The sequence below is a fragment of the Pipistrellus hanaki genome, assembly GCF_964339955.1.
Source record: "Pipistrellus hanaki genome assembly, chromosome: X".
NCBI classification, from domain to species: domain Eukaryota; kingdom Metazoa; phylum Chordata; class Mammalia; order Chiroptera; family Vespertilionidae; genus Pipistrellus; species Pipistrellus hanaki.
In genome coordinates this window covers 102,465,993-102,492,901 of record NC_140524.1, presented here as the reverse complement: position 1 = coordinate 102,492,901, position 26,909 = coordinate 102,465,993, and the positions used below count along the sequence as shown (strand labels likewise).

General features: G+C 52.4%; 1 protein-coding gene across 3 annotated transcripts in view; it reads left to right on the top strand.

Annotated features, from left to right (window-relative positions):
* The window catches only part of CLCN4 (chloride voltage-gated channel 4), a 47,065-nt gene extending 21,314 nt beyond the window's left edge, over positions 1–25,751 (top strand). For all 3 annotated transcript variants that reach the window (XM_084870015.1, XM_084870014.1, XM_084870016.1), the window contains exons 4-12: positions 4,482–4,669; positions 5,218–5,340; positions 8,773–8,979; positions 9,364–9,444; positions 10,801–11,346; positions 13,238–13,424; positions 15,628–16,026; positions 17,927–18,143; positions 22,554–25,751. In XM_084870015.1, the coding sequence (XP_084726141.1) occupies positions 4,482–4,669; positions 5,218–5,340; positions 8,773–8,979; positions 9,364–9,444; positions 10,801–11,346; positions 13,238–13,424; positions 15,628–16,026; positions 17,927–18,143; positions 22,554–22,644 (2,039 nt within the window). In that variant the 3' untranslated portion in view covers positions 22,645–25,751. The remainder of the gene's footprint in view (positions 1–4,481; positions 4,670–5,217; positions 5,341–8,772; positions 8,980–9,363; positions 9,445–10,800; positions 11,347–13,237; positions 13,425–15,627; positions 16,027–17,926; positions 18,144–22,553) is intronic.
* Positions 25,752–26,909: the final 1,158 nt, after the last annotated feature.

The following is a 26,909-nucleotide window of genomic DNA, read 5'->3' as shown; positions in this document are numbered from 1 at the left end:
TTCTCTTGTGCCCTATGGGAGGGGTCCATGCTGGGACCATCTTAGAGTGAGGCCAGGCCCGAGGGCGGGGCTCCGGGGGCGTTGCAGAGCTGTGACTGGGGCGCAGGCGTGTGGCCACAGGCTCGTATGGAAACACACTACATTCTGTGCCGCGTGCTTATGAAGAAGGCAAAGCAGTACGGAGAGGTTTTGGTCTCTAATAATTAAACACCACGTGAAGCTGGCCTTTGCTAGCCCCGGGAGGCCCTGGAGTGAATTGCAAACACCCCAATGCGCGCCACGTGTCCAGCTGGTGTGGCCCAGTGGTTGAGCGTCGAACCAGGAACCAAGAGATCATGGTTCGATTCTCAGTCAGGGCCTGTGCCTGGGCTGTGGGCTCCATCCCCAGGAGGCAGCCGATCTGATGATGTTCTCTCTCATCAATCTTTCTTTCTCTCTCTCCCTCACCCTTCCTCTCTCTCTCAAGTAAGCAAATATATATTAAACTGACCTCTAACAAAAGGCTCCATTTTCTTAAAAAAAAAAAAGGGGGGGGGACACCCCAGGAGCTAGCTGGAGGACCCCCCCCCCCTGCCCACACACTGCTCAGACCCTCAGGGCCTCTGCGTCCATCATTGGGTAACCCCAGCACCAGGTTCCCGGAGCGAGCAGGGCGCTCTGCGGAGGAGAAACCCACTCTCAACATCCGGGGCGCAGCTCTCTAGGGCTCTGCTGCCTGCAGCTCCCCCGCTTTCAGGAGGCTGTGCAGGGTCAGTCTGGGATAAAGAGCCCGGCGTGCTGAAGAGACCCCCTTAGAAACCCCCAGCCCATCATCACATAGAGCTGTGGTTAGAGCACTGGCCAGACAAGGACTGTGATACAGCGGGACACGGCGGATGCTGTGAGAGAGACGGAGCACAAGGGGCGCAGATGTATGTAGAGGTGTCCCTCTCTTTCCCCAGTCCAGCACGGAAAAGGAACGGGTCCGGGTCCTGAGTGGAGGAGCTGGGGATTAAGAAATAAAAGAAAGGAACAAGACACAGAGATAGAAGGAAAAAGCTGGGAGCCGGGTGGAACCGCTGCCAGCTCTGATGGAGAGGCAGGGACCCCGTATACATCCCCAAATACCAGGAAGTATCACCAGAACCTAGGGTCAAAGGAGCTTATTTGCATTCTTGAGTCGGCCGAGCGTTCCTGGTGCTTGGCTGGATTTACATCGCTAAGTCACACACCTGGGCTGATGTGAAGGCCAAGCTGATAACATGGCCAGCCTTTTGGGGAAGCATGTTCCCAGGCCGTGGCTCTCCCATCGCCCTGAGCTCAGCTGACGATAATTAAAGAAATGCCCATGTGCCTTCCCAGGCGCTGTCTACGGATGTAGGTTTGGGATTCCTGAAGATTCCAGGGGCCGGGTGCCTCTGCATTTGCTCCGTACACGGCTGAGGGAGGGGCTTTCCGGTTTGGCACATCACAGAGAGCCAAGCGGAGTGCTCAGGGCACAACAGCTGTCCACCCATTTCCCCAGGCGGTCCCTGTCCCACTGGCATTCCCGGTGAGCTTGGGCTTATGGATAGGTGGTGTGTGATCGCCTCTGCGAAGGCCTTTGGAAGCGGGCGGGTGGGAGCCGGCTGTGAATGTTGATGTCTCTGTTTAGAATCGAGTTTGAAAGTCATTCACTGTCATTACCCTTGGCTCCTGGGAAGGAGAAATGGATAGAGAAGAGAAATGCAGAATAGATGTTCTGGCATCTTGGAGTACACAGGCAGTTTAGATGTATTGATTAATCTGAGAGCCTGGTCAGAACCTGATATTGACCAGTTGGCTTCACTATCAATACGAGTTCTGCCAGTTCTTTTAAAAAAATATATATTTTATTGATTTTTTACGGAGAGGAAGGGAGAGAGATAGAGGGCTAGAAACGTCGATGAGAGAGAAACATCGACCAGCCACCTCTTGCACACCCCCTACCAGGGATGTGCCCGCAACCAATGTACATGCCCTTGACAGGAATCGAACCTGGGACCTTTCAGTCCGCAGGTCGACGCTCTACCACTGAACCAAACCGGTTTCGGCCTGCCAGTTCTTTTAAAGAAAATCATTTGGGGAATTTTAAAAAAACCTGCTGCTTAGGCTTCAATCAAATAGTGTATTTGGAGATGATGCCCTAGCGCCGACCCCCTCCACTTCCTCCTGCCCCTCCTGTGACGCTAACGTGCAGCCAGGTGAGAGCCACAGGAGAAGGGCGAGCCCCTGGACACATCAGCGAGTGAATGTAGGAGGAAGGTAAGAGAGAGATGCTGCTGCCAGTGCCGAGGTGCTTTTGATCTGGATGTACCTTGGAAGGAAAGCCAGCAAACTGTGCCCATTCACTTCCTGTTGTCCAGCTGGCGGGCCAGTCATCTCCTAAGTGGCATCCTGGACATTACATTCTGACTCCTGAGATGGAGAGATCCAGGGTCTCCTCTGCAGTGCAGTTATAAGGATTCATCACTAGATGTCGCTGTTGAATAACAAATAGAAATATTAAGAAAACATCAACGCTGCATTTACTATGAATCACCACCGGGTGTCACTGTTGCTCCACGGAACGAAATATGCACAAAACATTTACTATGTGAATCACCACCAGGTGTCACTGTTGCTCCACGGAAGAAAACATTAACAAGCCCTTTATGGGGAATCAATTACTATGAATCACCACCGGGTGTCACAGATACTCCGTTCACGTAAGAAAGCTGAACCTGCCAGCACTGCCAGAAGCAGCCAGCCGGGGAGACTGGGTGTGGGATATTGTGATTATGGCCCAGTGAATGCGGGTGGGTTTGGGGTGGGATATTGTGATTATGGCCCAGTGAATGGGGGTGGGTTTGGGGTGATCATTGGGTCTCCCACCTGGCTATCTGCAGGGGTCCCCCCAACCTTCCTTTTTTTAAAAAAAAAAAAAATACACTCACCTTCTTTAGGTCTTTGTTTGAACATCTTTCGCTTGAGGTGTTCTCTGACCACCTTTCTAAAAGTCCACTTCTCCCTCCCTGAGCTGTGTCACCCCCACCCGCTATACATATGTGGCAGCCTCATTGTGTAATTTACATAGTACCATACAATCTACCCAGTGAAAGCATGTCATTCGGTGGTTTTCAGTGTCCTCACGGAGGTGGGCAGCCATCGCCACAGTCAGTTTTAGAACCTTTTCATTGGCACCCGGAGACCCGCCAGTTCCTTTAGCTGCCAAGCTCCAGGGCCCGCAGCCTCCTCCTGTCCCCTGGCCCTCTCTGCCCGCTCTGGACGTTACATGGAAATGGCATCACACAACATGTAGAGTGATCATCTCCTTTTACTCAGCACGAGGTGTTCGGGGTTTGGAGTTGCTTGCAAGGATGGTAACTGTTTAACCTGGTGAGCAGCTTCAGACTATTTTCCAAAGCCTTTCCACCGCTGTGACGTGCTCCACAGGTGCACTCGGGATAACGTATGTGTTATATAGATGCCATGCCAGCAGATCATGGTATCAGGATGTGACAGGTATGCTGATGGGTACATGCCTGGAAAGCATGCTGAGCCCAAATTTAGGAAATCAGGGAAGGCTTCCTGCAGGAGGTGATGGAAGTGCCGGGATCTGGAAGAGAAAGAGGAGATGGCCCGGTGGGGAGGGCAGTGCTTCCTGAGAGGGTGCAGAGAGCAGAGCCTGGAGGGGCCACGAGGAGGGAGTGGGCAGGGGTGGGGCTAGAGGTGGGAAGCGATGAGGCTGGAGTGGGTGAGGGGCAGCTGCTGGGGTGTGCCGCCTGTTGGGGGTTCAGGCGTCCTCTCAAACAATGGGGCTTCCGTGTAACGGGAAGGCAGGGAGGGGTGAGCCCTCGCAGGCGTGTGGGTGCCCCGGTGTTGGTATGGCTGGGGCAGGATAATAAGGATCCGGTGAAAGTTGGGAGAATGTGGTAGCCTGATGTCCCTGCCTGCAGAGAAGACTGGCCTGGCTCCTTCTAGAAAGGCCCTCTGTGGTCCAGCGCACACTCATTACCCCCTTCTGCCGGCCTCTGAAGCAGTCACTTACTTACATAGATCCACAACAATTTAAATTATTAATTGAATCCCTTCCACAATAGTTTAAAAATCCAGCAAGTTCTAGGAAGTGAGATTGTCCAAGTCGGGTTCCCATGTGTGGCCAGACCTTAAACAGCCAGGCAGTTGTCATCCTGCCCGGTTGGCACTGGCACGCTCCCCTGGGAAACAGGACTGTGTGACCCAGCGCTCCCCCCCCCCCCCCCAGGCCGCTGTGGGAGAGCCCTGTGAAGGGGGCGCACCCGTTTCTGGAACCCGGGAGGGATGGGCTCAGGCTGGAGGAAGACGGGCCTCTGTCCGCGTGAGGACATGAACCCGCCCGGGGTCTCCTAGGGCCTGGCTGGCTGCCTCCCCCCCCCCCCCGAGTGCTCAGGGCTCCCTGTGTGTGTGGGCGGGGCAGGGGGGGTGCTCCTGTCCTTCCTCCAAGAGCCCCGCTGTCCCTGCAGGCACCTTGGCCGGCGTCATCGACCTGGCCGTGGACTGGATGACCGACCTGAAGGAGGGCATCTGCCTGTCCGCCTTCTGGTACAGCCACGAGCAGTGCTGCTGGACGTCCTCCGAGACCACGTTTGAGGACCGGGACAAGTGCCCGCTGTGGCAGAAGTGGTCGGAGCTGCTGGTGAACCGCTCCGAGGTGGGTTCGGGCCGGGCCTGGCCGGGGGGACTGCCTGTGGTTGCAGCGTGCGTGTCTGATCACCATCCGGGCCCCGTATGGTGTGACCTGGTAGTTCTGGCTCCTGTGCAAATGGCCGTTGGAAACTCTCCCCCCTGCTTCATGTGCACAAGACATGTATGTTTTATAATGGCTTCCAAAGATGTTTTTAGGGAAAGGGGAGGGAGAGAGAGAGATTGATGTATGAGAGAGACATCCATCAGCTGCCTCTTGCACGCCCCACTGGGGATGGAGCCCCCAACTGGGCATGTGTCCTGATGGGGAATCAAACCGGTGACCTTTCGGTGCCTGGGGCGACGCTAACCACTGAGCAGGCCAGTCGGGCTGCAAGTCTGTGGAAATGGCTTGTAGAGAAGCCTGGCAGTGTCTGTGAGTTCCAGTAGCTGTAGCAGCCTCCCGTCCAAGCAGCTGCCTTTTCGCTGACACAGGCCCCGCTGCTGCCGGCCCAGCGGAGGGGGGGCGTCGGGTCTGGGGGCTCAGCGGTCCTTCCTGTGTGGTGTCTTGTTCAGGGTGCCAGCGCCTACATCCTCAACTACCTGCTCTACGTGCTGTGGGCCCTGCTCTTCGCCTTCCTGGCCGTCTCCCTGGTGCGTGTGTTCGCACCCTACGCCTGCGGCTCGGGGATCCCCGAGGTGAGTGGGGCGGGCTTTCCTCTGTGCCCAGCGGGGAGCAGCAGACACGTCCAGCCCTGAGGGCCGAGCGCGGGGCCAAGCATGGGACATGGATTCGCTGCTTCAGTCCCACAGCCACCCTGTGAGGTGGGCACCACTACTCTCCACTTCCCGGGCGAGGAGCTGAGGCACAGAGAGGGGCAATCACTGGGCCGGGGTCGCCCAGCTGCCAAGCTGGGAGCTGAACTCAGGATCAATGCTCTGTGTTCAGGATTCATGCTCCATTGCTCTCAGGTGCTGACGTCTTGTGTTTGCAAAGCATGCCTAAGCCCCAGAGCCCACGGAAGCAGGCTGTGTGCCCCACACATGTGCGTGAAGCCCTTTAGCTCGATGCAGTGTGGAAGTGGATGGCAGTGGGGTTTGTCGCTTAGGAGGTTTGCTGCCTAGTGAACTCCCTGGCCGCCATTTGCTCTGTGGGGACAGGGTCATTGCAATGTTCACAAACCCCAATTCTACACAGGGCATGCGCTGTGAGCGCGCCCTGGCCGCAGAGGGACGCTGAGCCTACCCTTCCCAGCAGGCCGCTCTACTGGGTGGAGCAGCAGCGATCAGCTCATTCCCCAGAAGCCAGAGAGGGGACACGTCACCAGGAGGGACTCTGCGAGTTCTCATATGACCATCCAAGCAAGCAGTGCAGTTCTCTTTTGGGTCGGGGCTTCAGGCGTGCCCACAGGCAGTGGAGATGGCGAGTTTCAGGCTGTGAGCGATTATGGTGACAGACAGGCGACGACGCATGCTGGTCCCTGCCAGGAACGGCAGAAGGAAAAGCCTGACTATGTCATATTGACTTTTAAATATATATTTTTAATATATTTTTATTGATTTCAGAGAGGAAGGGAGAGGGAGAGAGAGGTAGAAACATCAATGATAGAGAGAATCATGGATCGGCTGCCTCCTGCACGCCCCACACTGGGGATCAAGCCCACAACCCAGACATGTGTCCTTGACCAGAATCAAACCTGGGACCCTTCAGTCCGCAGGCCGACGCTCTATCCACTGAGCCACACCAGCTAGGACGATGCTAACTTTTAAATCAAATATATTTTTATTGATTTCGAAGAGGAAGGGAGAGGGACAGAGAGGTAGAAACATCATGATGAGAGAGAATCATGGATTGGCTGCCTCCTGCACACCCCACACTGGGGATGGAGCCCGCAACCCGGGCCTGTGCCCTGACCAGGAATCAAACCAGTGACCTCAACCCCTGAGCCATGTTGGCCCGACTGGAAACCCTTTTAAATGCCCATGTAGAGAACACTTCTCTGGGTGAGACTGCTCTTGTCTAAGCTCTCCAGAGCACATTTCCATGTGAACACTTGCTCTTGGACTTGGGGTTTAGAGCAGCGAACAAGGGGCCTTTCTATTCCGTTTGTTCCATTATCAGAACCGCCAGTGACTGTGAGACAGCGTGTCTTCTCAGAGCTCACCCTGAGCTGATGCTTCATTATAGAATCTGAAAGGTTTAAAGTTAGCCCCACTGAGTCACAAACGCGCTCCAGCTCATCTCGTGAAAGTCCTGCTCGGCTCGGTCCCCGTTCATTCAGAGGAAAGCAGTGATCGGATCGTAGCGTGTCCTGGGAACGGGCTCGCTTTCTGTGGTCCCTAATTTGATCACGGCAATTTTAGAAAATCATTTTAGAGAATTACAAAATACCCATTACATTGTTCAACTCACCACGTGGCTGGCAGAGGCTCCGGTAATTGAGATGTTTGTAATTTTCTAAATGGCATGATGCTCTTAAACTCTACCCTCGGGCCCAAGTCCACATTATGCAACTGACAGAGAATTAGAGGTAATTTTATTCAAGGCAACACAAAAGTGCAGGATTGTGGCAGGCATACGAAAACATCCTTCAAATAAGCGGGTCTGAGATGCCCAGGCAGGCTCAAGTAGGCCAAGCACTACCAGGTAAAGGCCACATTAACCACCACCAGTTTTGGCGTTAGTTAGAGGGCAGTGCAAAATACTGCCTGTTTGTGTAGCTAGACCTTCCTCACGTTCTCTGGGAAGGGTGCCTGAGTTCCTCACGCACATGCGTGCCTGCTCTCGATCTTCCTCCTGGAATTAAGAAACAGATCTCCATCAGTAATTCTGGGATGGAAATGGTCCATTCACACCCCTTTAAAATTCCAAGGTTGGTTCACTGCATGACCCTCCCCACATGGGAAAAGGTGACATGATGCCAAAGAGGTTTCCAGAAGATCCCTTAACTACTGGGAATCAGGAATTCCCATCCTGCTCTTGCTAGGAATGGAGCAGTGGCTGGTTCTCTACTGGGGCTGCATTTATTATTATTATTATTATTATTATTATTATTATTATAATTATTATTACTAGAGGCCCGATGCACAAAAATTCATGTAAGAACAGGCCTTCCTTCCCCTGGCTGCCAGCTCTGCCTTCACTCTGGCCAGAGCCACCTTTCTGCTTGGGCCCGGAGCCGCCTTTCTGCCTTCCCATGCTGCCCAGAGGCCCAGCGTGGCTGGAACAGTGTGGAATGTCTGCATCTGTGTATGCAAATTAACCCACCATCTTTGTTGGGTTGATTTGCATACTCACTCCTGATTGGCTGGTGGGTGTTGCAAAGGTATGGTCAATTAGCATGTTATTCTTTTATTAGGTAGATTATTATTTGTAAATCCTCACCCAAGGATATTTTTCCATTGATTTGTAGGGAGAGTGGAAGAGATAGGGAGAGACAGAGAGAGGCATTGGTGTGAGAGAAACACATCCATTGGTTGCCTCCTGCTCGAGCCCTGACCAGGGCCTGGGCCCGGGAGGAGCCTGCAATGAAGGTATGTGGTTTTGACCAGAATGGAACCTGGGACTCTTTGGTCCATAGGCTGATGCTCTATCCACTGAGCCACACTGGCCAGGGCAAGGTCTTGCAATTGTGCAAAATTAACAGCTAAAATCAATAGCTATATGTCTCTTTTCAACACAACAGAGGGTAATGTGAACAGGATAAAGTGCCACAAATAAAATAGAACCTGATAATTACTTATTCAGCCCTCATTATAACCTTACTACTCTAAGAAGAATTAAAATTTACTATGAATCGCACTGCTTCACATTTCCATGAATATAATATAAAGTTATGTCTTTTTATTTTTTCAACATTTTAATAAAATAATGTATTTCTTATTGTTGATAGTATTACAGATATCTCCCATTCCCCCTTGCCCCTCCTCCGGATCTTCACTACCCTATTGTCTGTGTCTATAAGTACATAAGCTCTTAGGCTTCTCTCTTCTGGTGAAATTACTTGTTAACGTAAATGCTGTTCATGTGAACTTGGAGGGACTCGGACCCGGAAGCAGCCTCCCGCAGGCGAAGCAGGGAGCAGGCGTGAACGGCACCTCAGCCGCCCCGCTCTCTGTCCTGTGTTCCAGATCAAGACCATTCTGAGCGGCTTCATCATCAGGGGCTACTTGGGCAAGTGGACGCTGCTGATCAAGACCGTCACGCTGGTGCTGGTGGTGTCCTCGGGCTTGAGCCTCGGGAAGGAGGGGCCACTGGTGCACGTGGCTTGTTGCTGTGGTAACTTCTTCAGCAGCCTCTTCTCCAAGTACAGCAAGAACGAGGGCAAGAGGCGCGAGGTGAGCGGGCTCAGCTGCCATCTCCTGGACGGGCCCCTCCTGTCTCCTCTGCGTGTGCTTGTTGTTCCTGTTGTTGTTCTTCTTCTCCTCCTCCTCCTTCTCCTTCTTCTTTTCCTCCTCCTCTTCTTCTTCTCCTCTTCTTCTTTTAAATATTTTTATTGGTTTCAGAGAGGAAGGGAGAGGGAAAGAGAGAGAAACATCAATTATAAGAGAGAATAATGGATCAGCTGCCTCCTGCACGTCCCACACTGGGGATTGAACCTGCAACCCAGGCATGTGCCCTGACCGGGAATCGGTTCACAGGCTGACATGTAACCATTGAGCCATGCTGGCACCGCCTGCACAGGCTTGTTTTCATGAAAGGCCTTGGGCTTTGCCTTGCAGGTACTTTCAGCGGCAGCTGCTGCTGGAGTCTCTGTTGCGTTCGGCGCTCCGATTGGCGGCGTGCTTTTCAGCCTGGAGGAGGTGAGCTGGGCACGGGGGATGTGCGGCTGCGGCTGCGGGCTGCGGGCTGCGGGCTGCGGGCTGCGGCTGCGGGCGGCGGGCTGCGGGCTGCGGCAGTGGGGAGCTCAGCAGCAGGCCCCTGCCTGAGCCTTCTGAGGAGCGTGGGCAGAATTCTTGCAGCTCATCCAGGAGCCGCGGTTGGTCTACGCGGAAAATACCGGTATAAATGTTCTGGAAGATTTGCAGTGTCCTCCCTTCCTCATGACCAAATGAATGAAGCGTCTTTGGTTTTGGCAACGTGGGTAGATCTATTCCAGGAGTCGGCAAACGTTGTCTCTAAAGGGCCAGAAAGTCACTATTTAATGCTTGGTGGGACTCCCGGCCTGGGTCCCAGCCGCTCAGCCCTGCATGATGTAGGAAAGCCACAGTCACCCGCCCATGGTTGTGCATGGCTGCACCCTGACACCACTCGCCTTAGGAGCTCAAGCTGGAGTTTTATATAATTTTCTCGTGTCACCGAAGCAGGGTTCTTTTGAATATTTCACATGTCACAAAATAGTCCTTCCTAACCATTTATTTATTAAAATTTTTTTTTTTTTTTTTTGATTTCAGAGAGGAAGGGAGAGGGAGATAGAAACATCCATGATGGGAGAGAATCTTTTGTCAGCTGCCTCCTGCACACTCCCTACTAGGGATCAATTCCACAACCTGGACATGTGCCCTTGACCGGAATCACACCCAGGACCCTACCGTCTGTAGGCCGACGCCCTATCCACTTAGCCAAACCAGCTAGACGAGTGGTCGACAAACTCATTAGTCAACACAGCCAAATAGCAACAGCACAACGATTGACATTTCTTTGGAGAGCAACATTTTTTAAACTTAAACTTCTTCTAACGCCACTTCTTCAGAATAGACCCGCCCAGGCCGGGGTATTTTGTGGAAGAGCTACCCTCAAGGGGCCAAAGAGCCTTGTGGCTCGCAAGCCAGTTTTCCAACCACGACTAGGGCATTCTTAATCATTTAAAAATAAACAATTCATTCTTAACTCCTGTGCCATTCAGATACATTGGCTGGGCCAGGGATTTCCAACCCTTGATCTATCTGTTGTCTGTAGAAGCAAATTCAGAGGTTTCTTTGCCTTTTTTGGGGGGCGGGGGGGCTGTATGTCTCCATGCCATAAACAGAATTATGATTAAATGCTTTCATTCCTCTCAAAAAAATAGCTCAAAAGCACCTCGACTAGTCTCCATTCTGCTGTCAGATGCAGGGAGAGTCTATGTGTCCTTGTGGGCGCCTTAGGGTCATAAGGTCACCCAGGTGCGGGGTGAGTGCCGCCGTCCTGGGCCCGTGGCTCACGCTCTCCTGTCGGTCCAGGTCAGCTACTACTTCCCCCTGAAGACCCTGTGGCGGTCCTTCTTTGCGGCGCTGGTGGCGGCCTTCACGCTGCGCTCCATCAACCCCTTTGGGAACAGCCGCCTCGTCCTCTTCTACGTGGAGTACCACACGCCCTGGTACATGGCCGAGCTCTTCCCCTTCATCCTGCTGGGCGTCTTCGGGGGCCTGTGGGGGACCCTCTTCATCCGCTGCAACATCGCCTGGTGCAGGAGGCGCAAGACCACCAGGCTGGGCAAGTACCCGGTGCTGGAGGTCATCGCCGTGACGGCCATCACCGCCATCGTCGCCTACCCCAACCCCTACACGCGCCAGAGCACGAGCGAGCTCATCTCCGAGCTGTTCAATGACTGCGGGGCCCTCGAGTCCTCCCAGCTCTGCGACTACATCAACGACCCCAACATGACCCGGCCCGTGGATGACATTCCCGACCGGCCGGCCGGCCGCGGGGTGTACACGGCCATGTGGCAGCTGGCCCTGGCTCTGGTCTTCAAAATCGTCATCACTATATTCACCTTCGGCATGAAGGTGAGTGAAAGGGAAGGAGAATGTGGCCACCCGTGGCCTTCTGGGTGACGCCTGCTGGCCACCGTGGAATCGTGCTGGGAAGAAGGGGTGGACCGTATTGAATGTTGTCTTGTGCTGGGCCCTTGACATTCCTTTAACCACCAAGAAGCTATGCATGGGTAACAGCAAGCCTCTGCCATAGCTTTAACCCCATTTTAGAGGTGAAGAAGCCATGGCTCAGAGTATGTCATTCATACAGAGACATACAAAGCTTGGCGAACTTTCATGAAACACACACACTTGTGTAACCAGCAAGCAGAATGTTGAGAGTCCGCCAGAACACCCGTTGCTCTCAATTACAATTACTTCCATGTGCGATTTTTTAAAAATATATTTTTATTGATTTCAGAGAGGAAGGGAGAGGGAGAAAGCGATAGGAACGTCAATGATGAGAGAGAATCATGGATCAGCTGCCTCCTGCACACCCCACACTGGGGATCGAGCCCATAACCTGAGCATGTTCCCTGACTAGGAATCAAACCATGATCTCCTGGTTCATAAGTCAAAGCTCAACCACTGAGCCATGCCTACTCGATCTGTGTGTGATCTTTACGATTTATGTTTTTTTTAAGTCGAAGAAACCATGTAGAGAGTTTACACTTGGGTGTGTGATGGTCAAGCACAAGCCTGAATTTTTGTCCTGAGAACAGGATGGGGGACTGGATTAAACATGACTGTCTGTCTGCTCCATCCGCGCCAGTGAAGGGCCTGAGCTTCGTGTCTGAGGAAGGCCTGGCGCCTCTGGTGCTGCTGGGAGAGGGGACTTGGCCGTTCCAGGGGGTCAGGTGGCCGTTCCAGGGGGTCAGGTGGCCGTTCCAGGGGGTCAGGTGGCAGTGGGATGGGGCAGCTCAGAAAGGAGCAGTGTCCTCGGGAATGTCCCAGACTCCCGCCGTCACACTCAAGGATCTGACCTTCACCTGGAGCCTGCTTCAGGAGCCCCTCCGTCCTTCCGTCCTGAGGTCGGTAACAGGCCGGGCCGGGCCTACATGCTCCCGCTCAGGATGGCAGCCCCATGCAGGCCCGCCCCCCCCGCCCCCCCGGAGAGCCAGGCGGCTCAGCGGCAGCCTGGCCACGAGCCGGATCTAACATCTTTTCACACCAAGCAGAAGGCACGCTGGTGCCCAGACCTCCCCGTCCACAGGGTCTGCTTCTGGGCCGCTCTCCCGGGATGAGACCGTTCTGATCGCTTTTCATGAAAGGGACACGAGGGTGGAGGGCACTGTGGGCCTTGAGGGCGATGGCTGCGGAAGCCTCTGGAAGATGCAGATGGCTGGCCGCTGCCCTGGCTTCCTCCTCCTCCCCCCATCGCAGGCCCTTCTTTTCCAGTTTCCTGCTGCGGCCTGACATTTACTTTTATTTTATTTTACTTTATTATTATTTTTAAAAAATATATATTTTATTGATATTTTACAGAGAGGAAGGGAGAAAGTAGAGAGTTAGAAATTCCTTTTAAAAATCATTTATTTCTTTATTTCTGTTACTTCTCACCTGATGGTATTTCCCCATTGATTCTCAGGGAGGGTGGAAGAGAGAGGGAAAGACAGAGAGAAACATCGATGTGAGAGAAACACATTGATTGGTTGCCTCCTGCACGAACCCTAGTCAGGGCCCGGGCTGGGGAGGAGCCTGCAAAGTACTACATGCCCTTGACCGGAATCAAACGCAGGACCCTTCAGTCCACAGGCTGACACTATCCACTGAGCCACACCGGCTAGGGCAAGGTTGCAGCTCCTTTGAAGACTGAAGCGAAATGCAAGCTTGTGGAGGGGTCAGCGTGTGCTGGGGCGGGAGGCGGGATTCGAGGACTCGGACTCCTCCCCTCACGCCTCTTCCCCATGTGTGCTCCCTGCAGATCCCATCGGGCCTCTTCATCCCCAGCATGGCTGTGGGGGCCATGGCGGGCAGGATGGTGGGCATCGGCGTGGAGCAGCTGGCATACCATCACCACGACTGGATCATCTTCAGGAACTGGTGCAGGCCCGGAGCCGACTGTGTCACCCCGGGACTCTACGCAATGGTGGGAGCAGCAGCCTGCCTAGGTACAGCCAGAGGCGGGGGAGAGGGGGGAGGCGGGGGAGGTGAGGCGGGAGGTGCAAGGAAAGTAAGACAGACGAAGCACAAGGGCCAACTGGGCTAGAGGGCTGGCCAGAGGAAGCCAGGAGACTTGCATGCTCAGCATAGGAGAGGTGAGCTGCTGTGATGAGTATAGGAGAGGGTGAGCTGCTGTGATGAGTATAGGAGAGGGTGAGCTGCTGTGATGAGTATAGGAGAGGGTGAGCTGCTGTGATGAGTATAGGAGAGGGTGAGCTGCTGTGATGAGTATAGGAGAGGTGAGCTGCTGTGATGAGTATAGGAGAGGGTGAGCTGCTGTGATGAGTATAGGAGAGGGTGAGCTGCTGTGATGAGTATAGGAGAGGGTGAGCTGCTGTGATGAGTATAGGAGAGGTGAGCTGCTGTGGTAAGTATAGGAGAGGGTGTGCTGCTGTGATAAGTAATCCCCTAAACCTCACTGCCTTACCATACCAAGACTGATGTCTGGTTCATGATGGTGGTCCATTCTCATAATTCGTGGGTTCCATAATTGGGCATTTGGCTGCTTGCTAAAGTGTGTTTGTAACCTCAAAATACTTGTAGGCCTTTGCGGTCCCTCTCGGACACTCAGAGGTGGAGCACTGGAGTGATCTGACACATGTGTGTCTTCCCAGCTGAACTGCCCGAGGTGAAGGTCTGTCTTCTTGTTTCGGCTCTCACATAGGACACAGATGTCCTTCTCGCGGTCTACCTGGTGCCATGTGATTTGCATTTTTGCGAATGATTTTGCAGGTTAAAATGGCCCTCAGGTGTAGCGCTGAGGTGCTGTCTGAAGTTCCTCAGGCGAGGAGCCTGGGATGTGCCTCAGGGAGAAAATCCACCTTCAGAAGCTCCCGTTGGGCTGAGTTCCACGTGACTGTCAGCTACATCTGTTAAATAAGGTGTCTCTGACAGAAGCACACAAAATGGATTTTGATAAAAATGTTGTGACCATAGGCTCACAGAGACCTAATCTAGGTCTCCCCGAGGGCGGTGGTTACGAATTTGTTAATTCGCCGTTTGTGGTGATTTTGTAGATTATAGCTACTGTGCATAATGAGAATTGGCTTGTGCGTGTGTGTGTGTGTGTGTGTGTGTATGTGCGTATGTATGTGTGTGTATGCATGTGTGTGTATGTGTGTATGTGTATGTATATGTGTGTGTATGTGTGTGTATGTGTGTATGTGTGTGTGAGTGTGTGTGTGTGTGTGTGTGTGTGTGTGTGTGTGTGGAGTTAGCGGAAGGTTCTCTCCACTTGGTCATTCAGGGACCCAGGCTGATGGAGTCTCTACCATCTCGCAGCTGAGCCAGCTAGGACAGCGGTTTTGACCTGGGGGCGGTTGTGCCTCTCAGGGCCAGTGGACAAGAGGGGAGACATGTTTGGCTGCCACCCCTGGGGGTGACAGTGCTAGCAGCACCTCCTGGGTGGCGGCCGTGGATGCTGCCGAACATCCCGCAGTGCACAGGTCACATGCCTCTAGTGCTGAGGTCACGGAACCCCGCTCAAGTTCACTGGGCGATTAGGAGTTGGTCTGCTTTCTCCGGTTGAATGCCAAGGGACACAGCGGGGTCCTCTCCTATCTCTAGCCCCCAAGGGTCTCTCCAGTTTCCAGCTTATGGGGTTCTGGAAGGGAGCCCCGCTTTCTGAGTGAGAAACCGTAGCCCGCATAGGATCCACTCACCAGGAAGCAAGGCGTGTGGGCCTAGCCCAGTGGTCGGCAAACTCCAGTCAACAGAGCCAGATATCAACAGTACAACGACTGAAACTTCTTTGGAGAGCCACATTTTTTAAACTTAAACTTCTCCTAATGCCACTTCTTCAACATAGACTCGCCCAGGCCGTGGTATTTTGTGAAAGAGCCACACTCAGGGGGCCAAAGAGCCGCATGTGGCTCGCGAGCCGCGGTTTGCCAACCACGGTCTTAGGTGAATAGATATCCGAGGTGTCCCTCCGTGCAGAAGAGCCCCCAGGCAGGTGTGGCTCCTGGCTCCCTGACGCAGGTGACAGAGCATGGCCTCAGCCCCGGAGGTCTGAGCAGGGCGGCGTGTAGGCCTGGCTCCTTAGCTACTCTCCTGTCAAGAGGTGTTCCAGCCGCTTGTCAGTTTCCATGACCCACGCCCTCCAGGGGGTCAGGGTTGAGTTGGGAATTCCCCTCCTCTCTCGACTCGCAGGTGGAGTGACCCGGATGACGGTGTCCTTGGTGGTCATCATGTTTGAGTTGACGGGAGGTCTGGAGTACATTGTCCCCCTGATGGCGGCAGCTGTGACCAGCAAGTGGGTGGCCGACGCCTTTGGGAAGGAAGGCATCTACGAGGCCCACATCCACCTCAATGGGTACCCGTTCCTGGACGTGAAGGATGAGTTCACGCACCGCACGCTGGCCACCGACGTGATGCGGCCGCGGCGGGGGGAGCCGCCGCTGGCCGTGCTCACACAGGACAGCATGACGGTGGAGGACGTGGAGACGCTCATCAAGGAGACCGACTACAACGGCTTCCCCGTGGTGGTGTCCCGGGACTCCGAGCGCCTCATCGGGTTCGCCCAGAGGAGGGAGCTGATTCTTGCCATAAGTGAGTAGACGGGGAGCTCCTGGGCTACTGAGGTGAATGGCAGCCTTCGCACCCCCACATTCTCCCAGGGGTAGCACGAGCCCACACAGTCAGAAGACTTTAAGCCAGGGGATCGCAAGGTCCTTTAAAAAAATATTTTTATTGATGTCAGAGAGGAAGGGAGAGGGAGAGAGAGAAACAGCAATGATCAGAGAGAACCATGGATCGGCTGCCTCCTGCACACCCCACACTGGGGATCGAGCCTGCAACCCAGGTATATGCCCTGACTGGGAATTAAACCTTGACCTCTTGGTTCATAGGTCAACTGAGCCACACCAGTCGGGTCATGTGATCGGTTCTTGATTGAGGTGTGTGGCTTGATCCATTCCCAATGTTCAAATTGGTTATTAAAAGAGATGGGATTCCTGCCGCGCGGGACTTCTAGAAAATCACATGGTACATGAATGTGAACAAATAAGTCTGTGTTGGCTGTGCCTCCACCTCAGAGCTGCGGGACAGAACCGCCTTGGCCTAGGGGACAATTGTGCAGTGCGCGGTGCACAGCATCTCCATTTGAAAACCTGTGCCTCAGTGTCACCCTGCATCTGTGGTTGCAGCATGTCCCATTTGATGCAACTAGATTTAACCTGACCCAAATAACGAACAGGCATCTGCCCGGCAGGCCCTGTGTTCCTTTCACACAGACACCCTTTCAGAATAGCCTGATGCCGCCAGCTCCATCAGAGCGCGCTGCTGCAGGAGACCGCTCTGAGCAGGCGGTGCGAGCTTTCTCTCCGAGAACAGTATCGGTGAATTGTACTCTTTGAGGAAGGAGGACTGTATTACAGAGACTGGGAGTGCATTTCCCCTAACCCTTTCCCATGAACCAAGAGGAAGATGAAAATTCCGACAGAAGGAACACGGCCTTGGAGAAATATGTTGAGATCGATGGGTTTGATTCACGTGCGACTTAAAATAGCCCGGGCTTCTCGGGCGGCACGAAGCTGTACTCTAATGAGTTCCTGTCCCCTGCTCCAGCCCTGCCGCACGGCCTGGCCTAGAGATAGAAATAGGCTAATGGTTACCATGCCGGTTTTGCTATCTTCCTTTGCGATACCTTCAGAATGGCCCATTTCTAAGAGGAGATGCAGGGGTGGGCGATGCGGCCTTTCCACGGGGATTTCCTTGGTCCCGAGGGTCGCATTTGGGATTGAGCTAGATTTCTGGGCCGTGAGCCTGGGATGGTCCTATTAAATTCCCGTTCCTTTCAGGACTCACAATGCCGTTTGGGCCAACTGTATGTTTGTAAAATACCAATGTATAAAGGTCAAGGGCAGCTAAGCGTGGTTCCTTTTTCCTTTTCAAAAATATACTTGTATTGATTTCAGAGATGAAAGGGGAAGAAGAGAGAGAGGGGAACATCAGTGAGGAGAGAGAATCATGGATCGGCTGCCTCCTGCACGCCCCCCACTGGGGATGGAGCCTGCAACCCGGGCATGTGCCCTGACCAGGAATCGAACCCTTGACCTCCTGGTTCATAGGTTGATGCTCAACCACTGAGCCACACCAGCCGGACAAGTGTGGTTTTTTGTTATGTCAAACTTCCCCTATGATGAGGTGAAGAAGTGTTAGGAAGGTGAGGGTGGAGGGCGGAGGGCGGAGGGCGGAGGGTACGGCGCTGGGCCTTCTGGGTGCCCGTCTTCCAAGACCTTGGCAGTGACCAGGCGGTCACAGCAGGAGCCGGTTTCACAGATGCTTGGCCGGAGCCGCTCATTAAGAATGTGGAGTGGGCCCTCTGAGCCCTTTTCTGGGGATCCTGGGGTGTGGGTGGAGGGAGGATGTGTGCCTGCAGGTCTGCGGTGGGGGCAGCTGCTAAGCGAGGGGTCTGGGTGTGAGTTCTGCTCCCGCCGGTCCATTGCAGAGAATGCCAGGCAGAGGCAGGAGGGCATCGTGAGCAACTCCATCATGTACTTCACGGAGGACCCCCCCGAGCTGCCGGCCAACAGCCCGCAGCCCCTGAAGCTGCGCCGCGTCCTGAACCTCAGCCCGTTCACGGTCACGGACCACACGCCCATGGAGACGGTGGTGGACATCTTCCGGAAGCTGGGGCTGCGCCAGTGCCTGGTGACGCGCAGCGGGTGAGTGGCCGGGCTGTGCCGGACCGGGGAGAGCAAGGGGAAGGGGACGCGCCCTCAGTCCTCAGGGCACTCAGGGAGCAGCAGAGGGGATGGCGGAGGTCCTGGTGAGAATGCCGAGCAGCCCAATGTGGGAAACGCTTCAGGTGGGGCTGCTGTCTGGCCGAGGCTGCAGGCTGAGCCACAAAGGGGAGGAGCCTAAGAAGGGGGCGTGGCACTACTTAAAAAATATTTTATTGATTTTTCACAGAGAGGAAGGGAGAGAGATAGAGAGCCAGAAACGTCGATGCGAGAGAAACATCGACCAGCTGCCCCATGCACACCCCCCACCGGGGATGTGCCTGCAACCAAGGTCCATGCCCTTGACCGGAACTGAACCTGGGACCCCTCAGTCCACAGACCGACTCTCCACCGCTGAGCCAAACCGGTTTCGGCTCTTTTTATTTTTTTTTAAATATATTTTTGTTGATTTCAGAGAGGAAGGGAGGGAGAGAGAGAGATAGAAACATCAATGGTGAGAGAGAATCATGGATCGGCTGCCTCCTGCACGCCCCCCACCGGGTATGGAGCCTGTCAACCCAGGCACATGCCCTGACCGGGAATTGAGCTGTGACGTCCTGGTACATGGGTCAATGCCCACACTGGCTGGTGGGATTGCAACCAAGGGTCATGCCCTTGACTGGAATCGAACCTGGGACCCTTGAGTTTGCAGGCCGACGGTCTATCCATTGAGCCAAGCCAGCTAGGGCTCAGCTGTGACTTTGTGAGGAACTCGGTGGTCTCCAAATCTGACTGTGCACTCGAATCCCCGAGGATTGAGCCTCCAGCTGAAGCCCAGGCCCCGCAGGCCTCGGGGGGAGGCGGCGAGAACCTCTAGTTCTAACGAACCCCGAAGGGCTGCCGCTGGTTGCGGGACGCACTTTGCAAGACACTGCAGCCCATTGATACACTTGAGCTTCCAGCGCTCTGTGTAAATACTACTGTGAGCTCTTGTGTTGGCTCAAGTGGATAGCAGTTTCCCTTTCCCTGTAAAACAATAAGCCAGCGCAGTCATCCTCGGAATCTCTGCGCCCTGGGAATCCTGCCCCGTGTGCCCCTCGCACCTCGCGAGCCCCCGAGGTCCCTGTGAAGATCTGGGCGCTGAAATTGGCTCTGAATGTTGTGCAGGAAGACAAGATCGCACCCCCCACCGCCCGCCCCTACATATTTTAAACAAACACAGATGCTCATATGTTCGTGCTGGCAAGGGGGCTGGTGTGCAGGGCTTTCATGTGCGGCTCGGGCCAGGGCAGGCCGGCTCCAGCCAGCTAGAGCTTGTGATTATTCTGCCCCATGTGCCTCCCGCTGGGACTCAGAGCCCAGCTCACCCCCTGAGCAGCCACAGCCGCGGGATCGCCCAGGCCCAGCTCCCAGGCCTTCGGGAAAGCAGCCGGGGACCAGGGAGGTCTGTGTGCCCTGAGCCGGCGTCCAGGCAGCCTCAGGGGCAGTGACCAGGTGGCATCTTCTGCTCACGGGACCCAGGAGGGACACGCCAGCCCGGGGATGGTGTCAGCTGCCCCAAGTCCGCTGGGTGGCCTCCCGGGACTCGGACTCAGCTGGGCAGAGTCAGTATAACAGCATCTCGTGTTCTGGGGCACCGTCCGTTGGACTGCATTTTGATAAATTTCAGAAATGCATTTAAAGTACCATATGGACATGCTGAAAGGCAAGTAGCTCTAAACAGCTAGAATGAAAAACAACATCGCCCGGCTGGCGTGGCTTAGTGGTTGAGTGTTGACCTATGAACCAGGAGGTCAAGGTTCAATTCCTGGTTGGAGCATATGCCTGCATTACAGGTTCAATCCCCAGTATGGGGCGTGCAGGAAACAGCCAATCCATGATTTTCTCTCATCATTGATGTTTCTCTCTCTCTCTCTCTCTCTTTCTCTCTCTCTCTCTCTCTCTCTCTCTCTCTCTTTCTCTCTCTCTCTTCATCTTTCTTCCTCTCTGAAATCCTTAAAGATATATTTCAAAAAACAACAACAAGAAACCCCACTACAATTCCTGACTTTATCCTTCTTCACTAACCCCTCCTCTCAGGCAACCCCGCCCTCTCCAAGGGTTTTGTTTCTTTAATTAATAGGCTTTATTTTTTAGATAGATTTAGGTTTTAGGTTTACAGGAACGTTGAACAGGAAGTATAGAGTTCCCATATTGCCTCTCTCGTTCCTCCAGTTCCCTTCTTGTTAACATCTTCATGGGTGGGTTCTCTTTGCTGCCATTGATATATGGATCCCGTATTATTATTATTATTTTTTAAAATATATTTTATTGCTTTTTTACAGAGAGGAAGGGAGAGAGATAGAGAGCTAGAAACGTCAATGAGAGAGAAACATCGACCAGCTGCCTCTTGCACACCCCCTACTGGGGATGTGCCTGCAACCAACGTACATGCCCTTGACCGGAATCGAACCTGGGACCGTTCAGTCTGCAGACCGATGCTCTACCACTGAGCCAAACCGGTTTCGGCTGGATCCCGTATTATTAACTAAGGTTCCTAGTCTGCAGTAGGCTTCACTCCTGGTGTTGTACATTGTGGGGTGACAAATGAGAATGACATGTACATGCCATCATGGTATCACACAGCGTGGCTTACTGCCCTACACACTCCCGCCTCCCCACTTCCCCTGGCAGCCGCTATCTCTTACTGTCTCCCTGGTTTTTTCTTTTCCTGTGTCTTTTTTTCTTTACTGATGAAGGCATTACATATGTGTCCTTCAGGCTCCCTGGTTTTGTCTTCTCCAGAACATCACGACATTGGAACCACACAGCCTCTCGGGTCGGCTTCTTTCTCTTAGGAGGCCTGGAAGGTTCCTCCATGTCTTTACCCGGCTCAATAGCTCAGTCTTCTTAGCCCGAACGATGTTCTATTGGGGATGTTTGTTTACAGTACTTCCTGCCTCTTTTTTGTTTGTTGTTTGTGACACGTATTTTTTTTAAGAGTCCAGACCAGTAGTCTCACATTTTGAATCTGTGTGACTGCTTCCTCATGGTTGGGTTTGGGTTAAGTGGTTTTTGGCAACATTTCAAAGTAGATGATGTCATGATGTCAGCCTTTCTGACTTGATTGGTGATAAGCTCCCTCACTCGGATGAGGCGCTGATAGCCGGCACCCCGCGTGGAAAGGGACATTTTTCTCTTTGTGCGTCATCGGTGGCTGGGTCCTTGGAGACCATGTGAATTTTCTGGTTTCCGGCAACCACTTACCCAGCGGGTTTGGAATTCATTGATAATTATTGGCTAAACTCATTATTATTACATTGGGGATGCAAAATACTGGTTTTCTAATCTATTCTGCTTTCTACATTGCTCTGCATTTTTGGTGATCAGGATAATTGTGATGCTGTCTTTCAGTGTTTTGTCATCCATGCACTCATTATTATTTTTGCTTAGCATGCTTGCAAAGGCCCTTTTTGCTGTTTTCCTCTCTCCTGAAGATGCTCCTCTGAGGGGGAGGGACAGAGTCAGTATCTGCTGTCTCCCCCAGTGTGATGGAAGGAAAACTGACATAATAAATCCGTCACTTTTGTAAGGTCCATTGTGATAGGGCCAAAGAGTCAGGATTCTGGTTTGCCAGTTTCACCAACCAGTGTGCCTCTCACCAGCTGTCATTGACGTGGACACTGCTCGGAATACCGAATTCCCTTCGAATATTAACTTTCTATTAGTAGCAGATGAGTTTGACTAATTTGGCTTTACTTAGATAAATGACAGCTTATTACAATTGTGCTTTCTGATATTTTTTGTGTGTATTCATCTTTTACACAGATGCAGAGAAGCCTGTCATTTTAATAGCTAGCCAGTGTCCCGGGGTCCTGCCACAGTTCACTTCTCCATCCCCCTTCCTGGGTGTGATGGAGAGACAGGGAGCAGCATTTGGCAAACAAATTAGGCAATGGGACTTCTTTTCTCCAAAGAAGTTGTGTGCATCCCCTTCTTTCAAGCTGTCCGCTGTACCGAGAGGGCGTGCCTTGCTCCAGCAGGTGGCCACGCAAATATTTAATAAAATGAAGAGTGAGGCAGGGACTGTTGTGAATGGTTGTCCAAGTGTGTACTGCATAGTCTAGGGCCGTGATGGGCAAACTCATCAGTCAACAGAGCCAAATATCAACGGTACAACGATTAAAATTTCTTTTGAGAGCCGAAAACTGGCTTCTGCACATGGGCCACGAAGTTTTAATCTCACTGTATGTGTGCACCCGCATGTGGTATTTTGTGGAAGAGCCACACTCAAGGGGCCAAAGAGTCGCATGTGGCTCGCGAGCCACAGTTTGCCGACCCCTGGCCTAGGTAATAAAGGCACTGATGTTCAGGGCAAGGCATGAGTCAGTATTGCAAGGTTGACCTCTTTTCTCTATTTTGTTTCTTTTCCAGGAGACTTCTTGGCATCATCACAAAGAAGGATGTTCTGAGACATATGGCCCAGATGGCGAACCAGGACCCTGAATCCATCATGTTTAATTAGAAACAAGATGGCAGTTATTTTGAGCAAAACACAACTGTGTCGTTTTAAAAGAAGTAAACAAGTGATATGTTATTATCCCAATGAATGATCCAGACGCATTGTTTGAAAGGAAGGGAAGGAGGAGGAAACCTTTGTTAAAAAAATGCATCCATGAGTAGGCATTTTATAGCTTTGACTCCTTATGAGTTTCAAATCGTGTTTGTTAATGAATTTACTAACTGCTCCGGGGGCATGTGGGTGGGTGGGGATGATGGGACACAAACGCCGAATCAAGACGTTTGCCCTTCTGTTCAAGGCTGGTGTTTCCGAAGCTCTGAGTCCAAAGGCAGAAGGACATTGGGTGCCAGTGTCCTCATTCATTGGTTCCCGAAGTATTGCTGCTATGTCACTGAATTGGACGAAATCTATTTGCACTTACTTTGTTGGCAAAGGAAAAGTGTTTCAATTTGAACATAGTGAAAGCTGCGAGCATGGGGTCACGCACGAATACCCCATTTCTTGCGCCTGTTCTCCGTCTGGCTCGCTTAGCCATCCGTCTCTGGACCCACATCAGGACCGCCTGTGAGGATGAGTGTGAAGAAATCGTTTCTCTATGCAAGACCAGCACCCTGGGCCAGCCCGATGGACCATGGGAACATTCAGTGCTGCACTGTACTCCCTTCCAGGCAAAGGGCTTCGTCCTGATTGTGAGAATGTACTCACCCGGTCACTGATTGGCATCCCCATTGCATCTGCTTCATTTATTTATTGCTGCTGCCTGCGCATTCTTAAGTATTGATCAGTCCGGCAGTCTCTAGGGGACACATCCTCTATGCTGCCAGCGTGGCTATGTGTGCTTTAATTTCCAAACAGCCTAGACAAGAGTCAGAGCGGGCTACCCCGTGTGACTGTTTTTCTTCTCCGATCTTATTAAATACGGCTGCAGAGAGGGTGAGGCATATGACTTCTCAGCGGGAGCTCCTCCAAATGGATTGCAAGAGAAATGCTAAATTGATTCTAAATGTGTTCCATTCTCTTCTCTGTAGGATGCAAACCGCCCGGCTTTAATGTCTAAGCATGCTCTCTCATACCAGCAATCAGGGCGCAGAAGGACAGAGTTAGAGCCCAGACAGCCAATTTGAGCGCTGGGCATCTCTGTAATGAGGCAATGATTCCCTCAGGCAGGACTCTGGCCCCGCCGGGAGCGGGAAGGGAGCTGTGTGCTTTAGGTCCTCTGTGATCAGTGTGAGTACGAGCGACCCTGCTTGCTCTTACTCTTTAACTTCCTTCTTCCCTCTCACTGAGTCACCCTCATCCTTCTCAGTCTCATCATTGGCTATTGGTGCACCAGGTGTGCATTTGGCTGCAAATCATAGGAAACCCAACGAACAGCGACGAGCGGACTAGGAAACCTGGGATTGGACGCTCAGGACTCTCGTCATATTATCCAGGGTCTACACGCTTTGGTGTGCTTTCTAACATCCTTTGTCCTTTGGTTTATTGCCTCCTAGTCACAAGATGGTGACTGTACTGCCAGGTACCACGCCTGCTTCCTAAGCAGGAAGAGGCCGGTACCAGGTGCAATGTTAATATCAAAAAAGCAAAGCCCTCCCAGAGATGCCCAGCTTTCATCCATTGGCTAGGATTCTGTCACGTGGCCCCGCCCCTGCACGGGAGTCTGGGAAGGACAGTGTTTAGCAAGGCGTGAATAATATTTACATTCTCTAAATGAGGAAGGAGGGTTGGTTCTTGGGAGAGAAGTGTTTGCTGTGTTGGATGCCATCATGTGTCCCTGTCATTGTCGTCCTCGCCCTCTACCCTTGCTTGCTGAGCCTTTTTGAAGACGCTCTTCTAAGCTTAGAGTTCCCATTCGTCTCTCAGATGTGTCAGAGTACTCCCGATCAGAACCCATCATTTCTTAGCCCTAATAAAAACGTTCATCTCGCATAAAGACCTAGTTAAAAGTGGGTTTCCATGAAAACTTCTAGTTGATGTGTTTAAAAAAGTTTGTCAGATCATGCTGCCAAACTATGGAAAATGTGTTTCTGTAATGGCCCTCCAAAATAATATCAGATAGCCACTTCAGTGTGGAAATACACCATCTGTAGTAGAGAATTCAGCGTTCCTTCTCATAATAGAATGACATTTATTGTCTCATCCACCGCACGTAAGTATTGAGCAACAGAGCCAAATATTAGTGTTATTATTGGGTTTCCATGGAACAAATGCAAGTGAAGCTGAATTTTCCTGGACTGTAAATTCTAGGATTGCTTCACATGATTCCCCTTTTATTCCCACGGGGCCTGCACACAGAGCATTAGTCATTGCTGGGATGTAGATAATCCAGGATGCCCTTTGGCTGAAATAAGGAGCTTCAAAAGGGACAACAAAACAGTGGGAGACAGCCAAAGGCCACTGACACCGAAGAATTTCCTCTTCTTCCATCCGAAGCCATGGGATGAGGGGCTAGCGGACTCTGGGCCAAGGACACCAAGGGGAGTGGTGCCTCCCCAATGCTTAGCGTAGGGATGTGTGACTTGTTCTTGACCTAAATGGCCTAACCTTGTTTCCTTTCGTAAGTTGAACCTCCAATGAGTTGTGGAGTGCAGGCTGTCCTCAACTACAGGCCAGGGGCAGACAGGCAGGTGCAGGTCAAGTTTGGGGGAGTTTGTCATGGGGACCCCCAAAGCCAGTTGCCTTCCTCTCCCAGAGCCTGAACTCCGCCCACCAGCCAACCTCCATGGGGAGCAAGCTGCTGAGCAAGCGCCAGTCACTCCCGGTTAACAAAGCACGCGTGTGGGGATTGGGAAGGCGTTTACTGTAACCAAATGCAGAACCTTGTCACTTGCCCAGGTGATCTGATGAGCAAGGGGCGCAGACTGGGCTGCGGAGATGAATCAGCACATCAGAGGAATGCTTTTGTTTCTTTTTTCCAGAACCAAAGGCTTTAAACATTTATACAACTTACTGGATTCTTTCAGAACCAGGTTTTTATGTGAATAAACCTAAACACCAATGGAAAAGGTGTTCTCTAACCAGGCACATCGGCCTCTCTGTTGCTCTCCCTCTGTTACTAAGGACCTGTGCCGTAGAAGTCAGACACCAAATAAAGTGTCCCCAAAGTGACATGCGGAGTCCTTGTTTATTCAGCGCGCCCCCTGGGAATGCAGGTGTGTGCTTGGCCCGTAGAGAAAGGGGGCGTACCTGAAGCAGAGCAGTGTTTGGTGTTTGCTGTTACTTAGAAGGAGGGAGCCCTAGCCGGTTTAGCTCAGTGGATAGAGCGTCGACCTGTGCATTGAAGGGTCCTGGGTTCGATTCTGGTTGAGGGCACATGCCCGCGTTGCAGGCTTGATTCCTAGTAGGGGGCATGCAGGAGGCAGCTAATCAACAATTCTCATCATTGATGTTTCTCTCTCCCTCTCCCTTCCTCTCTGAAATCAGTGAAGATATATTAAAAAATATAGAAGCAGGCAATCTCACTCAACACAAACTGATGAACAAAAACGGATCCAGAGACAGAGAAATATTGATCATACCATCAAACCTCAGAGGGAAAGTAGGGGAGGGGAAGGTTAGGGGGAGAGATCAACCAAAGAACTTGTATGCATGCATATAAGCCTAACCAATGGACACAGACACCAGGGGGATGAGGGCATGAGTGGGGGGGATGGGAGATAATGGGGGAATAAGAACACGTATGTAACACCTTAATCAACAAATACATTTAAAAAAAAAGCAGGACTATCTCAAATTTCTCCATCTGGTCCTTCCTAAAGACCTTATGGAGAAGACAGGTCACTGGCCACATGTTTGGAGTCACAGAGACGGAAAAGCTCTGAGCAGTTTCGTCCACTCAGGTGAGCTGGTTATTGCAATGATCAGCATGTGCAAATGCTGCTCCACGTTCATTAGCAGGTGCTGAGCTGGGAGAGGGGAACTGAGATGCAGAGCTTAATTGCTCATTGTCACAAGACACGCCTTCCCTTCCTTTGAGTCCTGCTGGCAATGCTTTATGGGCCTCACTTCCGGCCGGTGTGGTGATGTGCAGGAGAGGGAGCCTGCTCACCTCCCTCGGGGAGCATGAGTTGGCTCTACTTCACCGGTGTGGTCCTGGCGATGTTTGCGCTGCCCTGGGTGTGCTGGGAATGAGCCTACGTGCGACTTTTATGAGGTCTGTTCGCATTTGGTGTTGGAACAACCACAAAGCAATTGTTTTTATTGTAACACTCTGTGTAAACGTTGACACCTTATTAACAACTAGAGGCCTGGTGCATGAAATTTGTGCA